The sequence below is a fragment of the Drosophila gunungcola genome, assembly GCF_025200985.1.
Source record: "Drosophila gunungcola strain Sukarami chromosome 3L unlocalized genomic scaffold, Dgunungcola_SK_2 000009F, whole genome shotgun sequence".
Taxonomy (NCBI): Eukaryota; Metazoa; Arthropoda; class Insecta; order Diptera; family Drosophilidae; genus Drosophila; species Drosophila gunungcola.
The window spans coordinates 2360825-2373174 of NW_026453181.1; the positions used below are offsets into that span (position 1 = coordinate 2360825).

General features: G+C 41.1%; 2 protein-coding genes across 6 annotated transcripts in view; both read left to right on the forward strand.

Moving 5' to 3' along the window:
* The window catches only part of LOC128259771 (CTP synthase), a 42920-nt gene extending 36098 nt beyond the window's left edge, over positions 1-6822 (forward strand). For 3 of the 5 annotated variants that reach the window (XM_052992329.1, XM_052992328.1, XM_052992327.1), the window contains exons 2-4: positions 1999-2314; positions 2776-2925; positions 2988-4250. In XM_052992329.1, the coding sequence (XP_052848289.1) occupies positions 2161-2314; positions 2776-2925; positions 2988-3988 (1305 nt within the window). In that variant the 5' untranslated portion in view covers positions 1999-2160 and the 3' untranslated portion in view covers positions 3989-4250. Of the gene's footprint in view, positions 1-1777; positions 2315-2775; positions 2926-2987; positions 4251-4272; positions 4444-4588; positions 5091-5147 lie in introns of those variants that run through there. The other 2 variants (XM_052992330.1, XM_052992326.1) reach the window with 2 other exon arrangements.
* Positions 6823-7742: 920 nt separating this feature from the next.
* LOC128259777 (uncharacterized) lies at positions 7743-12077 on the forward strand. Its single transcript, XM_052992339.1, has 7 exons — positions 7743-8493; positions 8553-8710; positions 9647-9791; positions 9857-10264; positions 11244-11544; positions 11583-11689; positions 11748-12077. Exons 1-7 carry the CDS (start codon positions 7986-7988, stop codon positions 12041-12043), a joined length of 1923 nt encoding a protein of 640 aa, XP_052848299.1. The 5' UTR covers positions 7743-7985; the 3' UTR covers positions 12044-12077.
* Positions 12078-12350: the final 273 nt, after the last annotated feature.

The following is a 12350-nucleotide window of genomic DNA, read 5'->3' on the forward strand; positions in this document are numbered from 1 at the left end:
GTCGACGCAGGTCCTTCTGTCTTTACTTAAACAACAATTAATTATTTAACACCTATAAAATATAAAATGATTAGACATATTAATGACAGAAAGTAAATCATGATGTTTAAAAATTAACAATTTCAAATCCCATTTTATTTTTATTTCCTTAAATATTAAAAGTATGTTATTAATCACATTACTATTAAAGTCGCTCTTATTAAGTTGTTTGACGAAAAAAATTGTAATTACATTACTTATATGAATTTAGGCTATGAACCTTCATGGGTTAAGTGCAAAGAGAGATAGAGATGGAGCATCCAAAGATTTCCAGACTTCTTTATTCGCACTCGATCAATACATCGCCTTTATGCAAGATCTGACCTATAAATAGTTGTAAAGCTAGCTGAAGCCATGCTTCTTATCTCGATTTCCCCTCTCGCTGATAAGCACCGGGAAATCAAAGTTGAGGAAATGATTGCCAAATCCCCAGTGCTAGTCCACTTTAGTTGCCAATTTCCTAGCCACACAGCTTCCAGTCTGAATGAGAGTGTGTGTGTGTGAGGCCTCATAACTTTCCACGGCGGGTCGAAACTTGTGAAATTCTTGGCTACCAGCAGAGGAGCTACCAAAAGCACCTCGACAGCAGCTGGGCCAGCTTTTCAGTCCGCTTTTCACCCCCGTTTTCACCCCTCTTATGGCCCTACCCTCACCTAACACAACAACACACTGTCGCCGGCAGTTTTTGCCCATAAAAACGGCAACGGCAACGACGAAAACGAAAATTTAACGACTGCGCAACGTGACGCATTATTTGTCTGGCCTGGCTTGGCTTGGCTTGGTTGGTCCCTGGTCTTCTGGTCTCTTGTCTGCCTGCCGACTGCTGCCTGCAGCAAAGCTATAGCTGCCGCCAGAAATTGCTTTTGCTCGCTGGAATATACATACATATATATGTGTTTTTGCGGCCTGTGCCTCTGCATCCGCTCCCCGCACTCCGTCCCTCCCCCTGCGCCTCCCCCAATCTGAAGTCTCCACACTCCACGCTGCCGTTTTTAGTATTTCGCACTCTGTGCACGGCAAACATTTTTGCATGACTGACTGAATGCCGCCGCCTGCGCCTGACTCACTCACACACTCGCAAACTCACAAGCCACACCGATGCACTGGGGCCAGACGATGCACTCGGCAAATACGGGTACTAGTTGGGTGTACTAGTCAGGTGGACTTACTAGAAACTGGAATAGATTTAGGTTCAATTTTCATACAGATTTTTTTTAGATTGGAGTACGAACCTGGGAATCCACTGAAGGAAATGTGTCGTCGAACATTTCTTTAAATAGGTTTAAAGGCAAATAAACTTTAAAATCAGTCAATTTAATGTATAAAACTCGAAATATTGCATTGCTTTCTCAGCATACTTTTGGGAATCTGTTTCTGTAGTGCAATAAATTTTAAAAGTATGGTACCCAAAACCAAGGTAATCTACCTCACGTTTTTTACGAGTGTATCCAGCGCAGTTCGATAGGAAGGGGGACGAGAAAAGTCAGAGGCAGCGGAACCGGGAGCGTGAGTGGAAAAGAGGGAGCGGGAGCAGCAGGCTCGTGGAGTAACTGTTGGCTGGTCTCTCGGTCGTCGGCCGTCCGTCTCTGTCTCGCTGTCTCTGCGTCGCTGGCCTGGCGTGTTTATAATTTGATTTCGCTGCTTCTTTCCTGCCCCGACTTCTTTTTGCTTAGGGGGGAGAGGGGGAGTGAGGAGGAGATGGGCAATTGGGGAGCAGAGCAGAGCAGAGCGAGCAGCGCATTTCCTGTCGCTCCCAGCTCGTTTTTGGGCCTAGGCCTAAGGAAGGAATCTTAATGAAGTTATTGTGTTAGCAGTTTGGAGAGCACTGGTTGCTCATTGATGGTCATGGATCGCAACTAACTCGTGGGAAAGAGAGAAGGGAGATATCTCCCGCCCTGACGAATTCCAGCGTACGCCATTGGGCTGACCGAAGCCTAATAATTGCTCTTTTTCTCTCAGTCATTTAGTGGTGGTGTGTGTGTGTGTTTCCCATTTGAGCATGCATTTGGCGTTCACCGTTAGCCGGCGGACAAGTGAAATAGCAGGAGCTGCCCATTGAAAAAAGTGCCCGCGCGAAACAAAGACAAAAAAGAACGTGTGACCCAACTTTGAGCGCTTAAGATGGCGCCAAAAAAGTCCACTATTGTGCTCAATGTGGAGCAGTTTATTCACGACATCGAGGAGCGTCCGGCCATCTGGAACCGAAACTTCCACTGCAACAAGGCCTTCCTTGAGCAGATGTGGGACGAGCTGAGCGGAGCGCACAAGCTGCCGAGTAAGTTTAGCATATGGCCAACAGGAGTTCATGCAGTGTTGCCAACCCTTGTCCAAAAGTTTAGCCTCAAGAATGTAAAGCCTTGAAAATGTGAAATCTTAATATTAGTTATAAAAAAAATACAAGTTTAAAAACTTTGCTTAAAAGTTCAATTAGCCATGGTAGTTTATCTCTAACTACACAGCAAATATAATTTAAAGTAACTAACTTGACTAGTTTAGCTTGCTTCACAAGAAAATAATTTATTTGTATAATTAATTTAAACCATTAAACATTTTTTGAGCGTAACAAAAATAGACAATTAAATGACCATAAATAGCAGCTTAAACTAAAAAAAAGATAAATTAAATAGTTTCCTGTTCTAATCAGATTTGGCGAATAAAAAGCCAAGTTGGCAACACTGACAATGACTCCAAGCATGAGCAACGAGGTTTCTATCGTTATCCCACTCTCTCTCGCAGAGATCGTGCTCAAGGCCAAGTGGAAGGGACTTCGAGACAATTTTCGAGTGGAGTACAAAAGGATACCTCGGGCGGATAACGGTGATTTTATGGTAGATCCGGCCACTTTCGAGTCCAAGTGGCTGCACTACTACGCATTGTTGTTTCTAAGTGAGTTTTATGGGGTTTTTCATAAAACAATTACCTTTATTTATTTCCATTACTTTTCATAGCTGATCACATGCGACATCGTTTGCCCAAGAACGAGCAGGATCAGTCCTTCTATTTCAACCAGCAGAGCGAGGATTGCGAAAAGACAGTTGTGGAACCGGATTTGACCAATGGGCTAATACGTCGCCTGCAGGACAGCGACGAGGATTACGACGAGGAGGACATGGAAGCGGATGCGGACGGGGACGGGGAAGCTAGCGAAGCCACCGTAGAGGAGGCAATGCCAACGCCGCCGGCTGCCCATCAGATGAACCAAGTAAGCACCACACCACTGGCCACAGGAGCTTTGCGCGCCCAAGAGGAGGCCCATCAGCACGCTTTAATAAAGGCAGGATTACTGCGTGCCCAGTTGCTGGAACTGGAAAAGGAGGCCGAGGACCTGAGCAAGAAACCACCACCGCCAGTACAACAGCAGCCGTCTCCAGCGGCTCCTTTGTTGCAATTGCTGGTCGAACCACCAGTCGCACACTGCTCACCACCGCCAGTGGTGACCACCACATCCGCACAAGTACAACAACCCGGATCAGCGGCTGTTTTGGCGCCGGCCACGACTACATCTGCATCCTCTGTGTCCTCCAACGGAGCGTCAATTGGTGGCAAGAGATCGGTGTCGCCACCGCCACTTTACAACAAGGCTCATCATCCGCTGGCCACTCTGGCAGCTGCTCATCATGCGGCCAAAGAACGAAATGAAGATTTCGGAGCGTCCTCCGCTGTGGGAGGAACCGGAGATCATCTCAGCTTCACCCAACACTCCTATGCCAATGGACTGATACCTGCCCTCAAGCTGAAGCGACCACGTCTCTCCGAGGATAGCAACTTCAATGGTTCCTCCACAATGGATGCTTCACTCGTACCGGAGGACGATGACTACCACTACTTGCTGAGCCTGCATCCGTACATGAAGCAGCTGACGGCTGCTCAGAAGCTACGCATACGCACCAAGATACAAAAGCTCATCTTTAAGGAGCTCTACAAGGAGGATCTCGAGGAGTCCAAGTAGTGGAACACCCCAGAAGACCTAGATTAAGCCGAAGACTGTACATACGCCCTGTAGTCTAGACCATAAGCATTATATTTAGTTTGTGTCCATGCCATGCTACTTGATTGATTTCTAGTTGAGCGCCACTCCAAGGAAAGCTGGGAGTGCGCCATTTACGCCTAAGCACAAATACCTTTGAAATAAAAATGTAACATTTAAAGGTTTCCGGATTATTGTGATTTTACTAGGAAGGGATCGCTGAAATTGTCGAAACGCATTTTAATTGCTTATCTTTTTGTTCACAGGTGAGGTGTACGTTTTGGATGATGGCGCCGAGGTGGATCTCGATCTGGGTAACTATGAACGATTTCTGGATATCACCTTGCATCGGGACAACAACATAACCACGGGCAAGATTTACAAGTTGGTCATTGAGAAGGAGCGCACTGGCGAGTACTTGGGCAAAACCGTACAAGGTAAGTGATTGACTTCAATAGTGAAAGGGGATAAGATTGAATTCCACTTTCATATACTTGAGTAAGCCGTCTTTATATATTGTATACATTTTATATCTTTATTATATTCCTATCTTACTATTTTTTTTAAATATTTTCCCCTCAGTTGTCCCACACATCACGGATGCCATCCAGGAATGGGTTGAGCGCGTCGCCCAGACTCCTGTCCAGGGCTCCTCGAAGCCACAGGTGTGCATTGTGGAACTGGGAGGAACCATCGGCGATATCGAGGGTATGCCTTTTGTGGAGGCCTTCCGTCAGTTTCAGTTCCGCGTGAAGCGGGAGAATTTCTGTTTGGCACATGTGTCACTGGTTCCGCTGCCCAAGGCCACCGGAGAACCAAAGACGAAGCCCACCCAGAGTTCGGTGCGCGAACTTAGGGGCTGTGGCCTGAGTCCTGATTTGATTGTCTGCCGATCGGAGAAACCCATCGGTCTGGAGGTCAAGGAGAAGATCAGCAACTTCTGTCACGTGGGTCCGGATCAGGTTATATGCATCCACGATTTGAGCTCCATTTATCATGTTCCGCTGCTGATGGAGCAGAATGGGGTGATTGAGTACCTCAACGAGCGACTGCAGCTTAATATTGACATGAGCAAGAGGACCAAGTAAGTCAAAATGGATCTCCATAACTAGTTCTAGTTCCTAATCCTTGCTGATTTCAGATGTCTGCAGCAGTGGCGTGATTTGGCCCGCCGCACGGAGACCGTTCGCCGCGAAGTTACCATCGCCATCGTGGGCAAGTATACCAAATTCACGGACTCGTACGCCTCCGTGGTTAAGGCCCTGCAACATGCCGCCCTGGCTGCGAATCGCAAACTGGAACTGGTCTTTATCGAATCGTGCCTGCTGGAGGAGGAAACCCAGTTGTCGGAGCCGAGCAAGTACCACAAGGAGTGGCAGAAGCTGTGCGAAAGCGATGGCATTCTTGTGCCCGGTGGATTCGGCTCCCGCGGCATGGAAGGCAAAATCCGAGCTTGCCAGTGGGCGCGAGAGAATCGAAAGCCCTTCCTGGGCATTTGTTTGGGTCTGCAAGCGGCAGTTATTGAATTTGCCCGCAGTAAATTGGGTCTGAAGGATGCGAACACCACGGAAATCGACCCGAAAACGGCCAATGCGTTGGTGATTGATATGCCAGAGCATCACACGGGTCAGTTGGGTGGCACTATGCGTTTGGGCAAACGAACTACGGTGTTCGCCGAAGGTCCCAGCATCCTCCGTCAGTTGTATGGCAATCCCAAAACCGTGGAGGAGCGGCATCGACATCGTTACGAGGTTAATCCCAAGTATGTACCCCGGCTAGAGGAGCATGGCATGCGATTTGTGGGCACCGACGTAGACAAAACCAGGATGGAGATCATAGAGCTTAGTGCTCATCCGTACTTTGTGGCCACGCAATACCATCCTGAGTACCTGTCGCGGCCCCTGAATCCCTCGCCTCCTTTCCTCGGCCTGATCCTGGCCTCCGTGGATCGGTTGTTCCACTATATTCAGCGCGGTTGCCGTCTGTCGCCCCGCCAGTTATCAGATGCCTCTTCCGATGAGGAGGATAGTGTTGTGGGTTTGGCCGGCGCAACAAAGTCGCTGAGGATCTTGAAGATCCCAAACACACCAAAGACAACCAAGAACGGAATTTCGAATGGCTGCAATGGTAGCTCCAGCACTTCCGAAGGAGAAGGAGCCTGCGGAGGCGTTGATATCACTAATGGTCACCAGTGAACTAAGGAACTGATTCCTAAGCCTGGAAGCGTCTGAGATCCGCTTATCAGCTATGCTCCAGTTATCTCTGTTTGCAAAAGTTTGCGATATCAGGAGCATGTCTGGGTGTGTATAATAGGGTGGTGTCGATTTAAACATTTTTATGTTTTATTGAAGTGGCATAAAGTAAACCCACTTTTAAATCTTTACAAATTTTCTTTAGTTTGTATAAGTTTAATATTTAATAAATCTCGTGCGGGTACAAGTTTTTCGTATATTTTACAATATTATCAATATTTTATTTTTCTTCAAAAATTAAAAAGATTGTATATTATTCGAGTGATTTGTTATTTAAACAATGTTTAAATATGTTAATATATGGGCATAGTCGTGGACTTATATATATAGAACATCAAAATATATAGATTGTCCTTAAGATCCTTAAAAATCGGCACACCCTAGTGTTTGTTTTCTTGATCGAAAACAATAATAGTTTATAATCTCCTTGAATTACGACTATAGTTACATGCTATAATAAGTTCAAAATGTCTTTAATTTCATCAATATTTAAAGCAAAAAAAAAACGAATTGTAAGCAATTACCTTATTCAAATATATTTTTAGATAAACAATGAAATAATTCCATATTCTTTGTGTATTGTTTTGAATTTGGTGCGCAGCTGAAACAGTGTTGGTAATGGATGGTGGGAAATCTAAATAGTATTATAAATATCCCTTTTCCTCTGATGGGGAAATCGTTTACTATGGCGCGCAGTTTCGAACTCAAGGGTATTCTGCAAATGTTTTGAAAAAAAAACTTCTAAATAAAAGTCATGTTTAATGTTTATATCCAGCTTTTACAAATAGTTTAATGTTTCATAAAAATGGTTTGAATTTGTTTTTTAAGTTCCGTCAGTGATTGATGGCCCCAAATTTTCTATGCTTTAAAATTGTTTTTGCATTGACGAATTTCTTGAAACTAAACTTGTGGTCTTGTGGTCGCTAGACAATTGTTTTAAAAATAACTAAAGCTTTTTGTCACCACAGGAAGTGTCAACTGTATTTTGGAAAATTCAAGGCGTCTAAACAAGTGTTTTCTATTTTTAATGACAGGAGGTAATGCTTTTAAGTTCTGATATCGTAAACTAGTATCCGAATATAAATGGTTAAAGTTTTAAAGCACGTGACTCTGCGACATACATATAAATATTATTTATATTTTAAATTTAAACAAAAATGTTTGAGAAATAGGTTTGACTTAAATTACAGCAATTCCTCAAATTGGTATGATTTTTTAAGGTCAAAAATTAACATTTAAAATATAAAACTACACCATTTTATAAACAAAATTTTAACAATAATTTATTTGAATCTAAAAGAAGATAAATAAATTAATTTTCTTAGACGTAACGAGTTATTTAGTTCCACATTGAAAACTAAATTTCGAAAGAGCACCAGAGAATGAGCTTTTAGTGTAATTTTCTGCTTGTTGACGCAATTAGAGGGCAGAGAATTAATCAAAGGCTGGTACTCGAGAATAATAATGGACGCTAACCCGTACGGAATCAGATGCGGATTCAGATACCGGCTGGCGTTGTCAGACATCGGCCCGTGCTCAACAAAAATAGATGGGCATACATTTGGGCTTGTGTCCGCTGCGGTGAGCAGCGATGGCTGGTGGCCAATTGAATCGAGGCAGATCGCAAATCTCAGACCAAGAACAATGCGCATTCTTCATTGTTCGTTGAATTGAGTAACGCGCTCTAGCTAATTTTGCACTAGAAATATCGTCCACCAAGAAAAAATATGAACCAGTCGGGGGTCCACAAAAAGAAGCCAAGGATTCGGAATCGCCAGAGGAACAAAATCAACCAGTTGCAACAAGACCAAGAGGAAAATTCTACCAAATGTGATGTAGTTCAGGCGGAAATCGCTCCCAAAAGCGGTGTTGCTGAAGTAATCCTTCAAACCGGTTTATCGGAGTCTAATAGTCCTCCAAAAAGTGAAAATTCCCAGGGAGAAAATCCTCAAGAAAACGATACCATTAGGCTAATACAGCTACTGTTGCGTAGGAAATTATTGGCCAAAAACAATGCAGCCCCAACGGGTGAAGCAACCGCGGTTAATATTCAAGCCAAAATAGTAAACCAACCGAAGGAAATAAAACCCGAGGAAAGGAAACCAAAGGTTCTCAGTGCTCCGGAAATTCGAAAAATCCCATTAGAATCCAAGACACCCGGAAAACAATTAAAGGATGTGAAAGCCGATGAAATGAATGAGCTGCTCAAATGTTTGGGTAGCAAACTGCAAAAGGGTTAGTGGAGTTTATCTATAAAAATGTATTGGCTAAATCATAAATCAAAATCCAAATAGGAGGTGGAGAATCCCCGGCAGCGGCACTGTTCAGCAATCTCGGAAAGCTTTTCAGCCAAGCACCGCCCAGCGATGTTGAATCCTCGGATGACGAGGCGGAGGAGTATGTGGAGTACATCTACAAGCCTAGGCAATATTTTATGGCCTCATTGTGCAACGTATGTAGTATTATTAATAACTTTAAAAAATAACTAAGGTTTTGTAGGTGGCATTTTTTTACCCAAACATAACACTAGTTTACAAAACAGTGAAAAACTGCCAATTGGCCCGGTTTTGAGAATTACACATATTCTTTATTTAATAAATTCTAACTGGTACGAGATAGCTTGATGATTTCTTTAGCATTTACTGCTTAAATATATTTCCTTGTTATAAAAAAACTAATAAAAAATATAACATTTTTTTTGCGCTTTTTTAAAAATTATCAAGATAGCTCCTTCCAATTATAAATTATTAAATAAAGAGTAAGTGCTATTTTTTCAAAAAAGTGACCAATGTTGACTATTAGAAACCCTGTTACTTCCATTAAAGGGAAAAACCTGGCCAAATTTATTTTTTTGTTGTTGCTGTGAACCCAGCATACTCCCTTATTTAGAAAAACTACAAAAATTTAAACCATAAAAAAAAATTTTTAATCAGGGAGTTTGATGCACCGAAAAACCAAACTTTATCTTAGGAGTAAATTGTCGACTTTGATTTACAAACTTGCATAGTTCATAAAAGTTTCTAAGTAAAATCATTTATTAATTAATCATAATGTAAAAGAATTTATATATTTCATTTTCTGAGTAATATTTACATACATCAGCTAGTACATTGCACAGTTCTTAATAAAATATTTTAAAAATGTTAAAAGTTATAAAATTAGTGTTTTTTTTTTAAATTAAAGAAACGATCTTTATTTGTAAATTTGTAATTGTATACATTTTTCGATAACTTGGTAGCATAAACACGCAAGTTCATGGACAAAAACTGAACTCTTCTTTCAAAATTTGTTTCTCAGATTTTTTAAACTATTTTATGTACCTAATTTTAAAGTTCATTGATAGGTAATATTTTGTCTTATTAAACTTTTAAATCGCTCTACTAAACAGTTCTGCAAAGCTGACTTGTGCGGCCAGAATCGGATACCCTGTTCCCGATGCGGACTGAGCTACTACTGCAGTGGCGGCCACATGAAAGACGACCAGGAGCACCGCCAGCTGTGCTACGCCCTGCGCCAAACGGTGGACCGCAACGGTGAGGAAATTCTGTCAACGAACCATAAATCACACTAATTGCAAATTATCGGGTGGCGGATGCAGGTCACGAGATGTTCTACAAGTGCGGCGACTTCAGCGGTGAGCAGTTCCGCTCCTACCGGATCGTGTGCATCCGCCAGGTGGAGAAGGAGATGAACCGCCCGCTCTCGGCAACGGAACGGGAGCTGCTCCTGTTCCCAATGATCTGCAGTGAGCCCAAGTGCCGGGAGCACCAATTCAAGCGACTGGCCATCTGCGGCGGATGCGGCGAATATGCCTTCTGCAAGGACAAACCGGGCCATCGCAGCAAGGAACATGCCAAGTGGTGTGGAGCCTTTCAGCTGTTCAAGGCCTTCATCATGTTTCAGGCCAACTTCGGAAGGATGGAGCCATCGCTGCCCAACAAGGTTCTCAGGGAACTGCCCATGGCTTGCTCTAGCACCAAACACATAATGAAGAAGCTTAATTTTAGTAAGTATTTGCCCTTACAATAATAAATAGTTTAAAAAGGCGCGAGTCTGGGAAGAGTAAAATTTGGAAAACTCAACATCCAATCAATATTTGAATATCATTATTATTATTTTAAAAAAATTTTTTTATAATTTTCCAAATTTAAAATTTTTTTTTGATAAAATTACGAAAAAAAAAATTAGTCAAAGTTTGTTGTCAGCTTTTTTTGATTCAAACAAATCCAACGGGTTTAAAAACGTCATTATGCACAGAAAAAAAAATTTTTTTCTTTAATAAGTTTATAACACATTAAAAATCAAATTCTTCTGTTCATTCCGAAAATTAAAAAAAAAATGACAAAAAACTTTGATTGTCAACATCATAAAAAAAATTTGTTTTTTAAAATACCTTTAAAGCACATTTTTGAATTCAAAAATACTACCAAAAAAGTATGTTTTTAATCGAGCGACAAATTTTGAACGATTTTGGATGGTGTGCGTAAGAAATTCTCACTTAATGTTTAGATAAGAGAGTGTAACTAAATTAAATGTTACTACTGTTTTTTTTAGTTTACTGAACGAGTAAACAGAAGATGCACGTTTTATATTTAAAAAATATTTAAAAAAAAATGGTACCATAAAAAAAAAAATGTGAAGTGTTTTTTTAATCAGAGAGTTCAACTGTACAGGAAAACAAAGGATTGATCTCTGGGGGATTTTGTAGATTTAAATTTGTATACCAGTGTAAAAAGTTTTTTTTTTTTTTTTTGTTTGTTGGTTACAGGGAAAACTAATTAACCAAGTTTCTTTTTGTATATGGAAGCGTCTTTTAAATTAAACAATTTTTTTTTAAATTTGAGCATATGTATAATCAACCAAATAATTGTGAAGTGTATGTGAAAATTTAGCTTACACAAGATTTACATGCTGGGCTTTTTACCTTGCTATATTTTTTATATACGTAAATGTTTAACTGTACAGATTTAATTTTTTTTCCATAGATGTTACTAATGAGTGCGAATATGCAGCGCTAACTCAGGTCTCTACAGGACCTCTAACTGCCTGGTTCGCCTTGAAGCTCTGTGAGCGAATAAGAAACTGCGAGGAGCTGACTCTTCATTTAATTGGAGCCGAGATCGAATTCGAGGTGGACATGTTACAGAAGTGGGAACTCTTCCTTCTCCACATAATGCCAACGGTGAAAATTCTTAATGTGGTTTTCATTGGGCCCGAACTCAATCCCAATAATATATCCTTTGAGCAGCTAAGAAAATCAAGTGAGGCCAGAGAAATGTTAATAGCGTTGAGATATATTATAAAAAGTTAATCATCATTTTTAGATGCTGTCGTTTGTGCCGGAAAGCGCAGAGGACTGTAAACTATCACTTTGAGAATGGCTTGTACCACGATTACTGCAAGGAACCGCATTTTCTTCAACCGAATTTGGGTAGGTTATTCCTTATTTTACATTAATTAAATTTTAAATCAACAATTGCTTTCAACAGTTTGCTTTTTCAACTCTGGTCTTTACCGATCGACTGGATTCGCCCATGAGGATACTTGGCCAGACACCATACAAGCGGCACTTAATATCAAATGCCCTATAGTAGTTACCTCATACACAAAGTATGAGGCTCCTTTGGACATGGTGCACTTTATCAACCAATCTAATCGTCATTTAAATGTCGTACTACCACCGACTACAAATCCGTTTTCTTCGGAGAAGCCTGAACGTAATTTTATATCAGACGATGAAACTCCTTTTATGTTTAAGAACTTTTATTGTTTTGTTGTTGAGTGAGTGGTTGAATAGGATAATAGACCTGTTATGCACATCTTTGGCGTGTTCAAAAATTTGGAAAACTTTGACGGTTTAAGATTATAAAAGTGTGTGGGTGGGTTAGCTTTTAATCGATAAGGGCTCCTTGGCGAAAATCTACACTTCAAAAAGAATAATTGGTAATTACTTAAAAAATATGTTTCTAGAAAAAAGAGAAAAAAAATTTCAGCAAAACCAAAGTTTGCGAAAAATATAGCACAAATTTGAGCATTCTATTCCAAGCAAACTTTGGATTTTAAGATTATTATTAAATCAATATTATTGTAAG

What these genes read in the sequence shown, in the direction of transcription:
- LOC128259777 (XM_052992339.1), top strand. Translation starts at nt 7,986, where the DNA reads ATGAACCAGTCGGGGGTCCACAAAAAGAAGCCAAGGATTCGGAATCGC. An exon ending in CCAAACGGTGGACCGCAACG is followed by an intron (nt 9,792 to 9,856) that starts GTGAGGAAATTC and finishes TGGCGGATGCAG; the next exon opens with GTCACGAGATGTTCTACAAG. An exon ending in GCCAGAGAAATGTTAATAGC is followed by an intron (nt 11,545 to 11,582) that starts GTTGAGATATAT and finishes CATCATTTTTAG; the next exon opens with ATGCTGTCGTTTGTGCCGGA.